This window comes from Dysidea avara, chromosome 6, assembly GCF_963678975.1.
Source record: "Dysidea avara chromosome 6, odDysAvar1.4, whole genome shotgun sequence".
Lineage (NCBI taxonomy): Eukaryota > Metazoa > Porifera > Demospongiae > Dictyoceratida > Dysideidae > Dysidea > Dysidea avara.
In genome coordinates, this window is record NC_089277.1 from 1,873,068 (window position 1) to 1,894,993 (window position 21,926).

General features: G+C 38.1%; 1 protein-coding gene across 1 annotated transcript in view; it reads right to left on the reverse strand.

The window, feature by feature from the left end:
• Nucleotides 1-518: 518 nt before the first annotated feature.
• LOC136258419 (ankyrin repeat, SAM and basic leucine zipper domain-containing protein 1-like) overlaps nucleotides 519-21,926 on the reverse strand; it is a 103,159-nt gene continuing 81,751 nt past the window's right edge. Inside the window, exons 3-4 of the mRNA XM_066051734.1 lie at nucleotides 585-683; nucleotides 519-530 (exon numbers count right to left, since the gene is read on the reverse strand). Coding sequence (XP_065907806.1) covers nucleotides 519-530; nucleotides 585-683 — 111 coding nt within the window. The remainder of the gene's footprint in view (nucleotides 531-584; nucleotides 684-21,926) is intronic.

Here is a 21,926-nt window from a genome sequence, read left to right on the forward strand (position 1 = left end):
TGCTCCATTTCAAATATAAACACAATTTTATACAAGCTCAAGATACTCTAATAGAGCAATTAATAGAACAGTCACCACAACACTATTAAGAATCCTGCACAGTTTTTGCTGAGCATAAAAACTTGTAGCTGTAGCCCCATGGTACACTGAGCCTATTAGCAGTTGTTTGTAAATGAAATTCACATGGTCCTTTGTATGCCATAATATGTGACAATTTACATTAGGCTCATAACCAAGAACTGTTAGTCTGTTAGCTATCGATTTCTTACAACTCATGTATAAAATTAATACATTTTAGGGAGGTCACACACCCTACTCCATACTCTACTTACTAATATGGTGCATCCCTTGCCAATGACTAGACATATAGTTGTACAAGTACAAAACTATTGGGGAGATCACATGTTTACCATTTTTATGTAACTGAGCCTAAGTTTAACAATAATAGTGGGAACATTTAATTGATGAAAAAGTGTTGCATTTAGTAATAAAACCAATAAAGTTTAGATTGTTTTGGTTTACTGAGAGCTCTGTTCATTAATTACCAAATTATCATCAAACTTTACAGTATACTAACAACTAACCTCTGTCTGACAATTGATGTCTGCTCCATATTCATGAAGAACTTTAATTGTTTCTAGCTGGTTGTTCTCTGCAGCATAATGAAGGGGGGTTTGGTTGTACTATAAATGAAAACAGACAAAACAGTAATAGAGCTTTAAAATATCATCTAACCAATATTTTACAATTCTCATTAAATAACACACATTTAAACCTACACAGTATTGTGTGACAGATACCCACACATCATTGCAGGGGCGGATCCAGGGGGGGGGGGGGGGGGGGGGGGCTTTGGGGGCTGAAGCCCCCCCCTTCATATTTAGGCTTTACTTGATCAATATGCTGAGTATTATAATGAAATTTTGTCTTAGCATAATTATATGATCACTAATAATACAAATACTCATAAAACCACCTTATAAACATCTTTCCAAGGTATTATCAGTAGATTTATGCTAAAGTTTATTCAACAAGGACCTGGATCAGCATTGGAGGTGTACAAGATCGAGATACTCTAATAGAGCAGTCAGCTAACTACTCTAATAGAACATTCACTGGAAACATGTAGTTGGTTCTGTTATGGAATTTTTCCAAATCTGCCTTCACCTATACATACAATGAAGTGCATTGGTCTGTTTAAAGGGCTTCATTCATCTACTTGTGTAGTTAACATGTATGGCAATATTTAATTCAGATACACAATTTCCATTGAAAATGCTCTCAGATTCAATCTTGTATTGTTCAAATTTCAAAATTTTCCACTTTCAACATTCTTACTCTAACATGCACCTATTCAGTGTTGTGCAATTGTGATAGGGGTGCATCATGTACTTGGTTGTCTGTACCTACCCAAACTTTTTCATTAGCAAAATGCTTAAGAAAGCCATACCTATAATCTAAAGGCAGTATATAAAATATCTACAGGTATGAATTTTATGTGGAAATATCTCCAAATTGCAGTATTTTAGCATCTATTTTTCAAAATTTTCCTAGGGGGGCATGCCCCCAGACCCCCCTAGTTCCAGCATGCTTCGCATTCTGGGAAGTGTGTTTCGCACACCTCTACCCAAGAGATTAGTACCTGAGTTAGCCCCCCCCCCCCCCCCCCCCTTTTATAAATCCTAGATCCGCCTCTGCATTGTATACTTTATCAGTCAATATATGCATGTGTTACATACAAGAATTTCTTATTGATGGTATAACATGTGATACAGTATTCATTATTCTAAGAATTGAAATTAGTCAGTGTTAATAGTGGTGGTCTCTTTCACTACCAACTGTTGTGAACACAACACTGCCACACATGGGGAATACTCAAGGGAAACTACCTCACAAAGCCACACATTTAACAGTCACAGTATTTACAGTGATATCTTATATAGTCCAATATAATGTATCATGTTCATGGTGAAACTAGTGTGGTTTTCACAATAGAGTGTATGCTGTGTTAATGTACCCTCAGGCATAGGTTTAGCAAGATATTTTTAGATAGGGGGCTCTAGTTTGGTATTGAAGAGCAAAAAAAAAAAGTCAACACCTACTAAGAATGGCTGCCCTCCACTAAATAATATAGATTGTATCTGATAAAGCACATAAAGTCCTTATTCACAACTTCATAGTTTGCTACACTGCTTCTCTGAATACTGTGACTGCTTTATTAGAGTAACTGACTGCTCTATTAGAGTATTTTGATCTTTTTTGAATATACAATCACAAGGAGGGCTCCAGCTCCCCTTGCCCCCACCACCCCGGGTTGCTATGCCTATGCCCTCAGGGTATGGCTGGAGTAACTGTATGCTATAATGTTGTCATCTATAGATGGGTACCATCACAAAACGTCTAATAAATGTCACTATTACAATTATTTGTTGGGTTAACCTCCAACATTGAAGGTGTTTGTAATAGGGAATTTTAAATCTTGTTTACAACTTTTTGCTAAATCCATAAAATTTCTATCTTCTTCTTCAACACTTTATATGCTGGATCCTTCATGAGTTATATTTTTACCAAAACGTTAATGAAATCCATTCATTAGTCCAACCACATAAACTCTGTCCCTTGCTAGCCATATGGCAGTAACAGTTTGGGCACAAGTTATCATCACTTAGTCACATCAGTGATACAAGGAGTAGCTAGGATACAAAATGTGTAATTCTATCAAGTAAGTATTGTCAAGCGATCTTGTTAACATCACTCACTGATACATGTGAAAATTTTTGAAGGAGCATACTTGTGTGTTTATCATAAATACTGTAAGAACTAGCTAGTAAAAGAATGCCAAACTTTTCACATACACAATATGCCACACATCAATATGAAGTATAGTGTAGATCAGTTGATACTGTAAATAACAAAAGTACTTGGGAATAGTTTGCAAGTTTGTTTGTAATGGACCATACAGAACAAATACCTTAAATTCAGAGTTGAGGTAACTAGTAGTAGTAGTATAATATTAAAAAGAATTATTTCTTTTTAATAACTAGTAAATACACTAGTTTCATCACTTGCTGTAACTAGTAACATAATTGTAACTAGTCACAACTATCCAAAAAGTAACTACAACAAGTTACATGTTACTACTGATCATGCTTTAAAAGTCAGAACACTCAATTTTATTATCAAGAATTGCACATAATTTAGTGAATTCTCTTATACTTGTTATTACAGTACATTTATTCATATGATGAGATATAGTTCAGAGTTTTTTCTTCAGCAAAATAAAATAGAGCAGTGATATCATAAATTTTCTAGCTGCCAGCACCAATTTTATTTTGGTTAATTATACATTTCTTTCATCACATCAAAGAATTTAGAGTAAAAGTAGATCAGGGAAGATCTTAATCTCTATATACTAAAATTTAAAATTCAAAGTTTTCTTTTGCACCAAACATGTTTACACTTTCCTTGCAACGTAATTTATTTACTGGTGAGGCTGTTAAATCAAAGGAAAGAATGATAACAGTGATATGTCTTATAAATTACTTACTGTGCATCTACCAGCTATCAGTTATTGAAAAGTGACATGGCTGTTTAACTTCATTTTAGCTGTTACCTTTTTTTGTTTGGCTCATTCAGAATAACTGAAGTAGTAGAGAGTGGATAATTTGAATGTAAACATAAAGGCAAATCTAAAATGATTGTTCCATTAGAGTACTTTAAGAAGATCATTAAGGCTTGTGCTTTCCTGCCAGAAGTATATATCACACATTAACCAGTGTCAGTGCTAACAATTTTGTTAGTATTGGTTAAACAAGTTTAATATTATATTATTATATATTCAAAGTGACCAAAACTTAATGAGCTTCTTTGGTTTATTGCCACCTGCAGCTTATTATAGTTGGTACACATTCACTTGAGCCCTCACCAAATATAGTAATATCAAAGAGGTGAACACATGTTCACTCCCAATGGTTTTGTACTGGAACAAGCATGCTTTCATGTTGTAAACATGTTTGTGCGCCTGAATCATCCATACTAAATGTATGGGATATTTTAAAAGTCTCAAGTGCTTTTTCAATTATTAGTACCACGATTAAATCGGTTGACAGCACTACTTAATATTTGGGCAGCTGGCCCATGTAAAAAGAGTTATTAACAAGAAATGAGGGCTCAGATGAATGCAAACAGACTATAGTAGCCACAATCTCAATTTATCATGGCTACAGTATTGAAAATATATATGACTGAATTAGGAATTAAATGAACACTAATACAGTGTAGTACAGATTTACTAATCACAATAATATAGCTGTAACAAACACAAAAAATACTCTAATATAACACACACACTTTGTACAGTGAACTAGAAGTAGTTATTACTACTGTGCAATGGATATAAAACTAAATAACACAATAATAATTATACCTGGTTTTACAAGAGCTATGAAAACACATACTGTAAGTAGCTTATAATTTCTAATATATACAGTAGCATTTATTTTACAAAACTTTGTATGTTGAACTATACTATTGTAAAGCCTCTTGGAAATGGTATACAGAACAGATGTTCTATACCATATGCATATTTTGTACCGTACGCGTACGGTATAGCCATATGCGTATGGTACGTACCATATGCGTATTGTGCCTTTTCTCAGTGTCTTCTAGCCTAGCTACAATGGGTCTACCTTTACAGGTATTTCTAGCTGAGTAAACTTAGAACACAACAAAATAATCTGCTTAACTGTAACTAAAAATTTATTCATCAGCATGTTGCACACATGCATTTTATCCTTATACCTTGCCCATGCAGTTCCCACTATAGTCCTACTGATGTATCTAAATCTTATGTACATGATCACACGTTGTCTGCAGAACTTCACATGAATGGTACTGTGTATGCTACTTTAGCTATCAGATGGTCTCAATTATAAGTGTGGATAACTGACAATTTACAACACAATTGCGTAAATAAGCAAGGAGAGCAATTACAACGTGCATGGTAGCTAGTAAGTTCAAACTGAATTATACATAATTATACTGCTTCTGCAAAGCTAACAACTTAAACAATGAACTTCAGAAGTGTCATCAGTTGTGCAACATGGCCCCTCACTGTCTTTGCATCTTTATCCAGCTGCTATATACACTCTTCTTCTTTTGAGGATCCAATTTCTTATATACACTCTTCTTCTTTTGAGGATCCAATACTGAATTATATCAAAATCTATAATATGTTTATGTTGAGCTACAACGCTACCTCTACTGGCTTAGTGTTTATATTACTTAAAACCATGCATTCAATGACATTCATTGAAAAAATAATCATGAATATCAGTATGCTGGAAACAGTTCTACAGCCTTACAGAAATCAATGTCTTTTGTCCTCAAATAATGCTTTAGAAGATCAAACTTCAAGATTTCTGAGTAAGGCAAGGAGCATACTGTTCTGGTTTTATGTTGAAAGGATGATTGGGCACCATAAACACAAGCACATTATTTTTACAAAGTTCGTACAAGTATAGAGAAGCCCCTAGTAGAGTTTTTGGGTAATATCGCTCTATAGCTTTGTTGTATTAATCTTTGACTATCTTCAGGTATCAATTAAACAATGGGTCATGGATCCAATAGGAAGCAATATATGTGTAGCAATTGCAACCACAATTATGTACTGTGTGGAAGAAGAAACAAAAATTAAAATTTACCATACATTTTCAGTGTATGCAGTTGCTATGCAACAGCTAGATAATTTTAACTCAACTATTCTAAAGAACATGCATGCATTATACCAGCTTGTGTAGTTTAAAAGCAATAGCATTTTCCACTGTTGAGAAATGAAGTCATTTATTATAAAAATGCAAGCTGGGAATCCATGGGTATATGGTGGCACTATTGTATCAAGACACACGATAGTGTGTCGTGCGGCCCAAGAAGCCGGCGCGCCACACCATGAGTATATTAACAGGAAGAAAGAAAACGCAATTTTCACACCTATGTAGCTCTGTGATCCCTTATCCGATTGGAACCAAATTTGCTGGAGACGTGCCGCCCAGTTAGGGTAGTCTACATACCAAATTTGAAGAAAATCGCTCCAGCCATTTCCGAGATACGAGCGAACAAAATTTCGTTTTAATTTCTTCGTTTTTTTCTTCTTCTTCATTTCGCACACTTCGCAAAATTCACCATAAAACACGAATGCGTGCTCGGATTTGGCTGAAATTTGGCACACTTAAAGGGCTCATTAAGGCGGATCTCCGTACCAACTTTGGTAGGAATCCGATGAACATTCACGGAGTTATGACCGATTATTTGCGTAAAATAAGGTCGAAGGTCTGTCACGCCTACAGGGTAAACGCCTAGGAGGAATCAGTTGAAAATTGATATATAGATGGAGCAACCATCGTAGGAGTGCCTTTTTGTGGTATGAAAGGAATCGGAATAAAGACCATGGAGATATAACACGAAACCCAACCTGTGTCAAAATTACGCGATCGATTTTTATGAATAAAAAAACTATTAGTTTTCGTATCTACCAGGCAAACCGCTTAGAGCAACGAGCTGAAAATCAGTATGTAGCTGGAATAATCATCATAGAAAGTCCTTGCAGTAGTACAGAAGAATCGGATTACAAATCACTGAGTTATGATTCGAAAGGCAACTAGGTGCAGCAAATGCGAGATCGAGATACTCTAATAGAACAGTCACCCTAATAAAGCATTCAGCTGCATTTATAATTTACTCAGTTATATTACATTGTAAGTTATTCTGTAGGGAATTCAGCTACAAACAAGTCACCCTGTAGTCAGATCAGCTAGAAGAAGGTACCTAATAGAGAGTTCAGCTACAAATAAGCCATCATGTAGAGAGTTCAGCTCAAATAAATCACCCTGTAGAGAATTCAGCTACAAACAAATTGCCCTGTAGAGAGATCAGCTAGTAGAAGTTACCTTGTAGAGAGTTCAGTTACAAAGAAACAATCATGCAAAGAGTTTAGCTACAAACAAATCATCCAGTAAAAGTTCCGCTATGAACAGATCACACTGTAGAGAGTTCAGTTAGAAACAAGTCATCCTGTAGAGAGATCAGCTAGAAGAAGTCACCTTGTAGAGAGTTCAGTTACAAAGAAACAATCATGCAAAGAGTTTAGCTGCAAACAAATCACCCAGTAGAAAGTTCCGCTATTAACAGATCACACTGTAGAGAGTTCAGTTAGAAACAAGTCACCCTGTAGAAAGATCAGCTAGAAGAAGTTACCTTGTAGAGAGTTCAGCTACAAACAAATCACCCTGTAGAGAGTTCAGCTACAAACAAGTCATCCGGTAGAGGGATCAGCTAGAAGGATCACCTTGCAGAGAGGTCAGCTACAAAGAAATCACCCTGCTTCATCTTTTCTTCTTCCTGTAGTAAAGAAAAAAATGACAGGTTAAAAAGCCCTAAAGCCGGCCATAGGCCAGCTTTGGGGTATACAAATGCAAAAAGAAGTGAAATCTAATCCAAAACAGCCAAGCTGTAAAAAAAGAGTGCGGCCCTGAGAAAGGCTATGGTGAAAAAAGATGTGAAATCTAAGGTGGCGGCCAAGAAATGGCTGTGATGGTAGGTTAATGGTAAAAATTTTAATAACAACAATTCAGTGAATTTGGTGCCACTTGGTCTTGGCACAAAATTCACTTGAATTGTCGTTATTAAAATTTTTACCATTAACCTACCATCACAGCCATTTCTTGGCCGCCACCTTGGATTTCACATCTTTTTTCACCATAGCCTTTCTCAGGGCCGCACTCTTTTTTTACAGCTTGGCTGTTTTGGATTAGATTGAATTAACTGCCAGATACTTTGATGAAATGAAATACATTTGTTAAGCAGACAACGAGATACATTCGTTATAGATTACACCAATGACTAGAAATCAAGACTTATGATATTTAATCTCCTTCCTTTGATATATACTTTTATTACTTACTGTACATAGGTGATATCATTTTTTTGTGAAGTTTCCAACCCAGTTGATTATTTCATCTTTATTAACTTTCACTATGTAGAATTCTTATCAGATCCTACTAGATCAGCATGACTTAACACAATTCAAGACTGGATCTGCCAGAATTACAGTATTGTTTTTATCATATAGCTACTGAGACTGTGGACACAATTCAAGACTGGATCTGCCAGAATTACAGTATTGTTTTTATCATATAGCTACTGAGACTGTGGAATAGTACACCAATAATTGATCTATGCCATCAAATAAATTTATATTGAAAAATTATTATTTGGAATGTTCCGTTAATAAATTTGCCAGCATTAAATTTTGTACTTAGTAGTCCCTGCTGCAAATTAATGCTTTGGCATGATTCCTGTTTATATGAACTATTTCATTATTTAACTATAGGCTTCTTCCTATATACCCTTTAAATTTTTACCTACTAGTAATTTTATATGTCCAGCTCGAGGTCCAGCTACCAGTGCTAGACACTGGTGACACCGGTAGACCCGCAGTTCTGAAAGTATTATTCAATAGCTATTGCAATTAAACTTTGTGCACAATTCTGTAAAGCATTAATTTAAATAGCTATATACTATTTATCTTAGCATAATGTTTACAAATACATCATGATCAAGTCATTTGATGACTGTAGTAGAATGCTGCAGATGGTCTCAAGCAAATGTCTGGTCCAATTCATTCATTCAGCAGTATAGCTATCAGTGCTTATGCTATGATTTGGCAGAAGTGCATGGTATCAGTACATGCTACCCTTGAGTCTAGACCCTTGCAGTTATGTTGTAGCTATATATTGTCCTAACAAAATAAGATGTCAGTTTCATCACTTATATCATGCCATCAATATTCTTTTATTTTAAATTGCATAATATAGCTACTGTAGGTATGCATCATGCAGTAAAGAAAATCAATTAAGTTATATCTTAATCACAGTAAAGCAAAATACATCTTAGCTCTATAGAGAATAGAATAATCAGATCAAAATATGACTGCTCTATTAGAGTGTCTCGATCTTCACTGAACGTGCAGAAACCACTATAAGTGAGTCTTGGAGACTAGCCCCTTCCCCCTCCCTGAAAGGAAATGAAGGCAGAGTGCCATCCAGCGTAGTCAATAGGTATGGCAGTGCAAAAACCTTCTGTTTGATATTATATGCATAGCTACCATGCAGGTTAGCTATACTCATATGGTACGAATTGCTGTACCATACGTGTATGGTTGTACCGTACGCGTATACGCATATGGTATGTACCATACGCTTATGGTACAAAATACGCATATGGTAGCTATAGAACACAGATACCTTAAGCTCAGATTTAGGTAACTAGTTACATAATAATATTACATTTGCAGTATATGTGACTGTCTCTGGGATAACTGGTCTTATCGCCCATTTAAAAGTATCGAGAAACGTCGGTTTTAAATATTCAGTGTGCTGTAGCTGGCCAATGGTGGTAGCTACGCATACCAAATTTTCACACGTTTTACAACAATTTCTTACCTTCCTGATCATCCACTGAAGAAGTAGCCAACAGCTAAGTTTCCCGCCATTTTAGGTAATTTTTAAACCGAGGTTGTCTGTATCAGGCGAGCTCCAGAAGGGTGGAAGGCGGGCAAGATGGTGTTCAAAAATTGAAAAGAAACGTGCTGGGATGAATTAGGCCACGTTATAGGCCATTTAGGGCTCAGAACTGGCTAAAATGAAAGGAAATTTACAGCACAGGTCATTGTCCAACACCACGGAGCTGTACAGCCACACACAGCCATCTCCTGGTTGGCCAGGGTTCCATCAAGACCCCAGACCACTCGTACGGCTCGCCACTATGCTCTAAAAAAGCAGCCAGCAAAAGCAGACCACTTTACTTTGGTCGACTGTGGCAGTGAAAATTGATAATGCATTCATTAAGCTTTGTGTTTGTGTAAAAAAATCAAACTTCCTGTCTTGGGCGATAAGAACGGTTTTCGTAGATCCAGTCACATATGACTAATTAGTAGAGCGGCACAGTGTGAAAGTTGTGTCATTTGAGAGAAAAGCATGAAACTTTACATATCAATTTTACTCCTAATCAGTGGCGTAGCTACCATTGAGGCAACTGAGGCAGCTGCCTCGGTAAAAAAAATAATGTTAAACAGGCCTGAGTTTTGGCACCCAAATTTTCTACACAAACATTACTAGACAGCATTTATTGTACTACACATAATAGAATCTATGGCTGTAGTATTAAGCAGGGCCAGAACCCACAGTGAAACAATCCGGAATTGGCTGGACCACTTTTCAGCTCCTTAATTTGTACTGTAGTGCCGGAAAACATGAAACCGAGATACTCTAATAGAGCAGTCATTATAATATACTCTAATAGAGCATTCAGTATAGACTATAACCACTGTTCTCATTACACTGCTTGGTCTAAATTATTTACATATATGTTAATTGTCTTTTCAAAATTTCCAATGAGTCAACTGCATAGCATTGCATTGAGCTAATTGATCATACATATGCACGTACCGTATTAGCAGTTACAATCAAATAATAGCCTCCACATGCCATTTCAAAGCAAAAATTTTCTTGAGGTAGCATGGCTCTAGACTCCCTAGCTTGACATGCTTAGCACATGCAGTTGAGTATCACATGAAAGAGATAATTTCTGACTTAAATATCACATCAGATGAATTAAAAGTATAGTATGCATGACTATGATCTCTGTTGCAATCTATGGATGGCCTGACCACTCAAAATATCTCTGGAGTAAAGTAAGTCAGTTGTTTTGTGTTGAGTACAATTAAACTAGTTTGATAATTGAAGCATAGTATACAACTAAGCTGGAGCCTAATGACATGTAGAAAATTCTCAGTCTTCTGAAACAGTCTCTTCTATCCTACCAGAGAGTCAACCTGCAAGCTTGAAAGGGTTTGTTAATCAGTTGAGTCAGAAGTAGACTCTCTCAATTAGGTCAGTGTATAAACTTCGCCTCAGTAAAAAAAATTTTCTGGCTACGCCACTGCTAATGACATTCATTTTTAATATAATACCATTGCAGACTTGACCTTTGGTGACCTTTGCAACCATTTTATGATGAAAATTTGTTACTTCTGTCTTTACCTCCCTGAAGCATTATTACACTGTTAAAACATTGTCCAAATTAAAAAGATGTTAATCTCAGAGACAACTCAACTTTTGTTTGAGGTCTATAGCTAGTTTTATTCCAATTCAAAGTTATGATAATTTTTAGTAGTCATAAAAAATTATTTCTCTGCCCTTGGGATGTAAATTACCAATGAGTACTGTAAGTAACTTTATAGAATTTCATGGCTAACACAAATGATCACGACTTAGGAATGAAATTACCTATAGTCTTCCAATAAAACTAAGTTTTTTTAAAACTATACCTTTAAATTTAAACCATGTTTAATGGAGTAAAACAATGCCTCAGGGAGATTAGGACAAAATGATGAATTTTTAATGTTAAATGGTCATAAAGGTTGTTAAAGGTCAAATATGCAATGGTACTATATCCAAAAATATATGTCATTGGGAGCACAATCTATGTGCCACATCTGATGCAATGTACAAAAATGACCATATTTATGTACTATGCTGCTCTACTATAATAATATTATAACAATGTAACTAATCAAAAAACTAAAGCCAAGCTGTAAAAAAAGGTACAGCCTCAAAAAAAAATTCAGGGTGAATAAAGATGTGAAATTCAAAGTGGCAGCCAAGAAATGGCTGGTTAATAGCAAAAATTAAAAAACGACAATTCAGGTGAATCTGTGTTGCCTACTATAGGATTTGGCACCAAATTCACCTGAATTGTTGTTATTAAAAGTTTTGCTATCAACCTACCCTGTACCATTACAGCCATTTCTTGGTCACCACCTTGGATTTCACATCTCTTTTCACCCTGGCTTTTTGAAGGCTACACCCTTTTTACAGATTGGCTGTTTTTTGATTAGATAATCACTTCTTTTTGTAATTTCATACCTAAAACCAGCCTATTAGTGCGGTAGCTTACCAAAATTATTGTTACAGGGTGGATAGCACCATTTGTGGTACACAAGTTCTTTATGGTATACATTTATTATTATTATTATTTTACTTATCAATATTAGAAGGAGTACCCACCAAACCTAATTGTGGGCAAAAAAGAAAATGGCTCATCAAGTAGCCCTAATATACATTTACAGTACTGGAATATGGAGTGAAATGCACTCACTATTTCAATTGAATTATATTTGGCACTGTAAGTTAACTATTGCATGTGTACAATCTGTGTAGTCTTCTTAGACCAGTACACTATTAAAAGTAAAGAGTAACCACCAATCTAAGGAGTTCCCAAGGTAAGGAGGATTTAACACCCTGGAGAGTAACCATTACTCTGAACGATTATGTAACACATGCTCTGAAGGAGGTGTCATTTACACTCTTCATAGTATTGGCTACTCTCCAGGGGTGTTAAATCCTCCCTCTCTTTAGAGTGATGGTTACTCTTCATTTTAACAGTGTACTACCAATGATTTAATAAGAATGATTTTCACAACTGTGCTTTTGTTAATGCATTCTTAGGACTAGTTAATAATACACAAATTTTAACTCAAGCTATAGCTCATGCACACCTTGCAGTTTGGTAACGACTGTTAACATTAGATCCATAAAGAAGACTACTCAAATTACACATGCTAAAGTTAACTTACAGTACCATTTACTGATTCATTTGACAAGTTTGTACATATTAAATGCCAAATATAATTCACTTAAAATAGGAAAACTAAGTGCATTTCACTCCATGTTTCAGTACTGTAAATGTACTATACTGGGGCTACATGATGGCCATTTTGTTTTCACCCCACACATGCATCTTTCCCAGCACCTTTCAAAAAGTTTCCAGCAATGTGAAATATTTAGTGTTGTCTTAATGATGAGCTAGTTTAAAGTTTCAAGGGTAGGTTGTCCAAATGAACTGCTTTTGTTGAACAACCTATTTTTGCATCTTTAAACTAACTCATCATAAAGACAATACTAAATCTTTCACATTGCTGGAAACTTCAATAGGAGCTGGGAAAGATGTATAAAAGTGTCTAGAATCTAGACAGCTTTATTGGATGGCTACTATACTGTAACTACATTTATCACCAAACACACATTCTTGCTTTTTCACTTGAAAGCAAATTAAAGTTAGGTTGTAATCATACAGTACGATAGAACTGTATAGTAGGGACCACAAAGGAGTGGACATGGCCCACGAAATAACATCACCCAAAAACCAGCCTCAATTTTCCCTGACAACACTGAGGCAGTATTGGTTAGGTAAAACTAAGCCCAAATGATCTTTCAGATTGACCCGAAAAGCTTACAACAATTTGCTACGGAATTTTAAAAAATTTAATAGAATTTTCTATTGACTGACTACCTGATGCCTAATGCCTTCAGACAAGTGTAACTCGATAGCGGCTAAGGCTACGGGCTTGATTTTTTCCCTGTTTGATGTTGCTTTGACCCGAGAGGTGCCCTTTGGCATACGGCAGTACGTATAATGCATTCTTCATGGACTTACCAGTGTCCTCCTTTGTGTCCCATTCATCTTTGCTGACAGCAAAAAGTGTCGATTTGGCGATAGCACGTGATGGCTTCCCTTCATAATGGAAATCACCTGTATTTTTCATAGTGGCTGTTTTGATTGCAGAGGTGCTTTTCGAACAATTCTCAATTTGTACTGCTGTGTAACAGGTTGAACACAGCCAACAACAAAGCGTAATGGATACTTCACTTTACAGACAATAATTGATATAGCAGGGGCGTGCGGCACCATTTTGGATGTGGCACATGTGGGTTTACCAGTCATAATAATAATATTCACAAAATAAAGTGAACAAGCAAGTACACAGAAAAGTTTGTAATTTTCAACTAGAGTGGGGAACATAGCACATAGATAAAAAGTACTGAAACAAGCTGGAGTAGTGCATGATATTAAATCACAGTAAAACAATAAGAAGTGTTATATCCCTACTGTACTCAAGATATGTACCATAATGGAAATGCACAGTAGGGATATAACACTTCTTATTGTTTTACTGTGATTTAATATCATGCACTACTCCAGCTAGTTTTAGTACTTTTTATCAATGTGTTATGGTCCCTACTCTAGTTGAAAATTACAAATTTTTCTGTGTACTTTACTATAACAGGTTTTTTTAAAAATTGTTTTAATATTTAGAAAATGAGTTTAACACCAGCACTTAAGCAGACTAGTAATCTATATCAATGTTTGAGCCACAAGTGGCTATAGCTCATTAGACACACTATGTATACTACAATAAGATGACTATGGAATTTCAAGTATTTGCTTTGCTGGTGAATGTTGGAATAAGTCTATGCTGGAATATGGTTTGAAAACAAAGTGCCAAGCTTGAATGTACTAATTGTTGATAACAGTGAAAAATTATTGGATAATATGTTTATGGCTGTGCAGAAACTCTGAATTTTTTAGACATATCAAAAACCTGATTGAAACACTAACTCCATCAGACTACTGGTCATAGGCTACTACAAGTAACAATAATACTCACACTTAGAAGTCAAAACTTAGATAAGTTCACTGGCAAACAAAGTACACTGATGCCACATGATTAGTGTTAAGCCAAACACACTTTGTTAGACAAACAGTCTCACTATAATCTTCAAAATTATATGCCATACATAGACCATCAAATATTGACACAATACAAGCATTGGAAAACATATCTCTAATAGGGTATTACAGAGACAGACTTTAATTGTGACCAGATTTTACAGAACCGAACCAAATCGCACATCAGGCAAAATCAAACTAACACCACCAGTGGATAGCTACACTATCGTACTACAAGTTTTGACCCTCAGCACTACTCAAACTACACGAGGCTGGTTTTAATAGACATCTTTTCTGGGTGGTGTGGAGTGCCCAAATGGCGGTTTCAGGCCTTGTGAAGGACCTGGCTTGGCAAGAATCAGTGGTTTACTGGTGGACAGCCTTATAATATTGGCCAGCCGTGTTCTCTGTAGATTTTGCTACATATCAGCCACTAAGGAGCCAGCACAGCCCTGTAATCTCGTGTCTGGACTCCAATCGTGGTCTGCCTCCATTTTGAGGCCTATCTGGGTGGTGTGGAGTGCCCAAATGGCGGTTTCAGGCCTTGTGAAGGACCTGGCTTGGCAAGAATCAGTGGTTTACTGGTGGACAGCCTTATAATATTGGCCAGCCGTGTTCTCTGTAGATTTTGCTACATATCAGCCACTAAGGAGCCAGCACAGCCCTGTAATCTCGTGTCTGGACTCCAATCGTGGTCTGCCTCCATTTTGAGGCCTATCTGGGTGGTGTGGAGTGCCCAAATGGCGGTTTCAGGCCTTGTGAAGGACCTGGCTTGGCAAGAATCAGTGGTTTACTGGTGGACAGCCTTATAATATTGGCCAGCCGTGTTCTCTGTAGATTTTGCTACATATCAGCCACTAAGGAGCCAGCACAGCCCTGTAATCTCGTGTCTGGACTCCAATCGTGGTCTGCCTCCATTTTGAGGCCTATCTGGGTGGTGTGGAGTGCCCAAATGGCGGTTTCAGGCCTTGTGAAGGACCTGGCTTGGCAAGAATCAGTGGTTTACTGGTGGACAGCCTTATAATATTGGCCAGCCGTGTTCTCTGTAGATTTTGCTACATATCAGCCACTAAGGAGCCAGCACAGCCCTGTAATCTCGTGTCTGGACTCCAATCGTGGTCTGCCTCCATTTTGAGGCCTATCTGGGTGGTGTGGAGTGCCCAAATGGCGGTTTCAGGCCTTGTGAAGGACCTGGCTTGGCAAGAATCAGTGGTTTACTGGTGGACAGCCTTATAATATTGGCCAGCCGTGTTCTCTGTAGATTTTGCTACATATCAGCCACTAAGGAGCCAGCACAGCCCTGTAATCTCGTGTCTGGACTCCAATCGTGGTCTGCCTCCATTTTGAGGCCTATCTGGGTGGTGTGGAGTGCCCAAATGGCGGTTTCAGGCCTTGTGAAGGACCTGGCTTGGCAAGAATCAGTGGTTTACTGGTGGACAGCCTTATAATATTGGCCAGCCGTGTTCTCTGTAGATTTTGCTACATATCAGCCACTAAGGAGCCAGCACAGCCCTGTAATCTCGTGTCTGGACTCCAATCGTGGTCTGCCTCCATTTTGAGGCCTATCTGGGTGGTGTGGAGTGCCCAAATGGCGGTTTCAGGCCTTGTGAAGGACCTGGCTTGGCAAGAATCAGTGGTTTACTGGTGGACAGCCTTATAATATTGGCCAGCCGTGTTCTCTGTAGATTTTGCTACATATCAGCCACTAAGGAGCCAGCACAGCCCTGTAATCTCGTGTCTGGACTCCAATCGTGGTCTGCCTCCATTTTGAGGCCTATCTGGGTGGTGTGGAGTGCCCAAATGGCGGTTTCAGGCCTTGTGAAGGACCTGGCTTGGCAAGAATCAGTGGTTTACTGGTGGACAGCCTTATAATATTGGCCAGCCGTGTTCTCTGTAGATTTTGCTACATATCAGCCACTAAGGAGCCAGCACAGCCCTGTAATCTCGTGTCTGGACTCCAATCGTGGTCTGCCTCCATTTTGAGGCCTATCTGGGTGGTGTGGAGTGCCCAAATGGCGGTTTCAGGCCTTGTGAAGGACCTGGCTTGGCAAGAATCAGTGGTTTACTGGTGGACAGCCTTATAATATTGGCCAGCCGTGTTCTCTGTAGATTTTGCTACATATCAGCCACTAAGGAGCCAGCACAGCCCTGTAATCTCGTGTCTGGACTCCAATCGTGGTCTGCCTCCATTTTGAGGCCTATCTGGGTGGTGTGGAGTGCCCAAATGGCGGTTTCAGGCCTTGTGAAGGACCTGGCTTGGCAAGAATCAGTGGTTTACTGGTGGACAGCCTTATAATATTGGCCAGCCGTGTTCTCTGTAGATTTTGCTACATATCAGCCACTAAGGAGCCAGCACAGCCCTGTAATCTCGTGTCTGGACTCCAATCGTGGTCTGCCTCCATTTTGAGGCCTATCTGGGTGGTGTGGAGTGCCCAAATGGCGGTTTCAGGCCTTGTGAAGGACCTGGCTTGGCAAGAATCAGTGGTTTACTGGTGGACAGCCTTATAATATTGGCCAGCCGTGTTCTCTGTAGATTTTGCTACATATCAGCCACTAAGGAGCCAGCACAGCCCTGTAATCTCGTGTCTGGACTCCAATCGTGGTCTGCCTCCATTTTGAGGCCTATCTGGGTGGTGTGGAGTGCCCAAATGGCGGTTTCAGGCCTTGTGAAGGACCTGGCTTGGCAAGAATCAGTGGTTTACTGGTGGACAGCCTTATAATATTGGCCAGCCGTGTTCTCTGTAGATTTTGCTACATATCAGCCACTAAGGAGCCAGCACAGCCCTGTAATCTCGTGTCTGGACTCCAATCGTGGTCTGCCTCCATTTTGAGGCCTATCTTTTGCCCTCCCCGCCACCCCCCAGCCTCCACCCCTTTGTGAGCACTCGTGATACTACTTCGCTCGTCCAACTGCTCAGATTTTCTATCTTATTTGGCGGGAAACTGTACAAGCAGCTACAGGTACTGGAAGTGGCTTGAAAGGCAACAGATTGATGCATCTTTTGTGTAAATTTCATACGCGTGCTTGCTATCCTTGGAGAGTTATGCTGGCTTCAATTCTTTAAAACCGTTTATCTCGAAACTTCTAATGTGCGATTTGGATCGTTTTTCCAAAATCCAGTCACAATTTGTTTCCAAGACATTTTAAAAGTCAGACTATATTGGCAGGAAGAACGAAAACGCAATTTTCGCACCTCCGTAGAACTGTGCTACCTTGATGAAACAAGACGATTTTTGCTGTGGACACGCCCTCCAACTTCAGCACTCCACATTCCAAATTTGAGCGAAATCGCTTCAAGCGTTCCCGTGATATGCGACTAGCGTTCCCGTGATATGCGACTTCAAAAAATTGGCTTAGTTTCTTCTTATTTTTCTTCCATTTTTCGCACACTTACAAAAACTACTATAAAACGCGAACGCCGAAAATTTAGCACACAGAAAGGGGGTACAAAGGCGCATCTCGGTACCAAATTTTGCTGGAATACGATAAATAGGCAAAGAGTTATGAGCGATTATTCACGAAAAATAACACCAATATGTTGTCACGCCTACAGGGTAAACCGCGTATGGGAAGAAGCTGAAAATCGGTGGGTGAATAGGTTAACTATTGAACCTCAAACCTTTTGTGGTTTGAAAGAAATCGAGCTAAAAACCAGGAAGATACAACGAAAAAACCAACAGTGTGTAACAATTACGCAATCGAGATTAGCTAATAAAAAACGACTGCTTGCCACACCTACCAGATAAACCGCTTGGGGTAATGCTTTGAAAATCGCTGTGTAGATGGAATGATCATCTTAGAAAGGCTCTTCAATGCTGTAGAAGAATTAGACATAGAGCCACGGAGTTATAACACGAAATCCAACTTGGTGTAGCAAGTGCGAGATCGAGATATTCTAATAGAGCAGTCATCCTAATAGAGCAGTCACCCAGAAGAGAATTCAAGAGATCAGCTAGAAACAAGTAACCTGTATAGAGATCAGCTACAAACAATTCACCCTGTAGTGAGATCAGCTAGAAGAAGTTACCTTGTAGGGAGTTCATGCAACTATGGAAAGAGATAGTTCAGTTAGAAGAAATCACCTTGTAGAGTTCAGCTACAAAGAAACCACCATGTAGAGAGTTCAGCTACAAACAAATCGCCCTGTAGAGAGATCAGCTAGAAGAAGTTACCTTGTAGAGAGTTCAGCTACAAAGAAACCATTCTGTAAAGAGCTCAGCTACAAACAAATCACCCGGTAGAGAGATCAGCTAGAAGAAGTCACCTTGTAGAGAGTTCAGCTACAAACAAATCACCCTGTAGAGAGATCAGCTAGAAGATGTTACCTTGTAAATAGTTCAGCTACAAACAAATCACCTTGTAGAAAGATCAGCTAGAAAAAGTCATCTTGTAGAGAGTTCAGCTACAAACAAACCACCATGTAGAGAGTTCAGCTAGAAGAAGTTACCTTATAGATAGTCCAGCTACAAAGAAATCATTGTGTAAAGAGCTCAGCTGCAAACAAATCACCTGTGCAGAATTCAGCTATAAACAAATCACCCTGTAGAGAGATCAGCTAGAAGAAATTACCTTGTAGAGAGTTCAGCTGCAAAGAAATCACCCTGTAGAAAATTCAGCCACAAACAAATTGCCCTGTAGAAAGATCAGCTAGAAGAAGTCACATTGTAGAGAGTTCAGCTACAAACAAACCACCATGTAGAGAGTTCAGCTAGAAGAAGTTACCTTGTAGAGAGTTCAGCTACAAAGAATCCATTCTGTAAGGAGCTCAGCTGCAAACAAATCACCTGTACAGAATTCAGCTATATACAAACAAATCACCCTGTAGAAAGATCAGCTAAAAGAAGTTACCTTGTAGATAGTTCAGCTACAAACAAATCACCCTGTAGAGAGATCAGCTAGAAGAAGTTACCTTGTAGATCGTTCAGCTACAAACAATTCACCCTGTAGAGAGAGCAGCTAGAAGAAGTCACCTTGTAGAGTGTTCAGTTACAAAGAAACCACCATGGAGAGTTCTGTATTATATATATAATTTGTACATTTACTGATAAAATCAGATATTTAAAGTACATCTGCTTTATCTTTTCTTCTTCCTGTCGTAAAGAATAAAAGATAGGTTTAAAAAGTCTCAAAACCGGCCTATGGCCGGCTTTGGGGTATACAAATACAAAAAGAAGTGAAATCTAATCCAAAACAGCCAAGCCGTAAAAAAAGAGTGCGCCCTCAAAAAGGCTATGGTGAAAAAAGATGTGAAAGCCAAGGTGGTGGCCAAGAAATGGCTGTGATGGTAGGTTAATGATAAAAATTTTAATAACAACAATTCAGGTGAATTTTGTGCCAAGACCAAGCAGCACCAAATTCACCTGAATTGTCATTATTAAAAAGTTTTGCCATTAACCTACCATCACAGCCATTTCTTGGCCACCACCTTGGATTTCACATCTTTTTCACCATAGCCTTTTGAGGGCCGCACTCTTTTTTTACAGCTTGGCTGCTTTGGATTATATATGAATTTCCTCTAACAATTGTATTATTTCACATAAAAGGACTCGTTCTATACAACTTAAAAGATGTTAATTGAAACAGTTAGGCAATGCATTGTCCCATATTAGGCAGACTATGTTATTATTATTATTGGGTAATTATATCTGAAAATAAATCACCTTATTCCACTGATCTGGTATAGTATGTAGCTATTAGGTACATGTAGTTTGGAAATTGGATACAATTTTCTGTAGTTTCTTTTATTAGAACAAAAGTTATGAGCAATCAAGAGGTCTGACACAAGCCTAAAATCAATGTATGAGATTCCGAATCCCACAAAATTTTGGCCAAGATTCCAGATTCCAAGCCAAGATTCCAGATTCCAAACCAAGTTCTGGATTCCAGATATTTAGCTATAAAATGCTCAATAATATGGTTGCAGAGTGTTTCTAATCAATTCCGAGAAGACTACTTCTTTAGTCCATACAGTAACAAGCTGCTATATATGTGACCGGATTTGCGAAAAGCGGTCTTCCACACACATCCAATTCCATAAACTTGGGAGACCATAACTTTGTGATCAATTAACATACCAACCTGAAATTTTCACAGTCATGCGTGGGTGCTCACTTCTGACCAAATTGCAAGTCAATAGCTGTTTCCCATCTGAAGTTATGAAACATCAAAATCGGGAAATTGGATGTGTGTGGAAGACCCCTTTTCACAAATCGGTCGCATATGGTGCTTACGAACTCTGACAATAAGTCACTCTCTAGAGTTCCTATGGATACATAGCTAATATACATGAAATTGACAAGGGAAAAACATACTGACCACCTACAGCTAAGTGTTCAAGCATCAATGAGATGGCTTCAGGTTTGAGGCTGCCCACAGATTTTTCCTCCTTTCTCCACCTTTTCAAACATACTTTATACAACAACATATAAACAGGATGTAGGACCAGGTGTCCTACAGACCTTCAGCACTTGTGCTGTAAAGCCTTAATATATCAATAAAATGCAATTTGAAGTTGTAATTTAAGACTAGTGATTGTTTATGCTTGGTTGATCTGAAATTAATTGTTTCTCTACAAATATTTCCATTTTTTACACATGCAAAATCAGCCTCCATGTAAGCCGAGATGTCAGCAATAGTCGAGGCAAAAGCTTCAAATCCTGATGCAAGAAACATTATTAATTTTTTATTTTCCTGATTTTTATTAAATAATGTGCAGCTCACAAACTAATAACATTTCACTACATATACTAGTAGTTTTCTTGTGTTATTTTTGGCAGATTATTGTACTCTCTTGCAAGCTCTTTGACACAGCTATGCAATAAAGTAGCTTGCCTTGGACTATAGCTAGCTACTACACCCTTGTACTCGCTCGTACTACACTTAATCCTCTCTTGAATCCTCTCTTGAATCCTCTCTTGACTCCTCTCTTGAATCCTCTCTTGAATCTTCTGTTAAATCTGGCACCTCAAAGTAAACCAAACTTGAAGTAAACAGCTCGGAAAGCAGCTTAAACACTTTGAACTCTGCTTTGGAGTACAGTGCAAAGAAAGCCGCAAGATATTGGCTTGCAATTTTAGTGTACAGGGCGTGCACGTGTTATAAATAGTATTCAAAATTGTCCAAGTTTCCTGAATTACGCAAGTTCAAGATTCCAGATTCTAAGGAAAGATTCAAAGGCGATTCCATGTGGGGTTCCGAGGGATTCTAAACGAATTGTATGGGATTCCAGCTCGTGTCGAACCCCTCGTGAACATTTAGATGTCCACAGGGATGAATGCCTTACGTTTCACACATGTTTCTG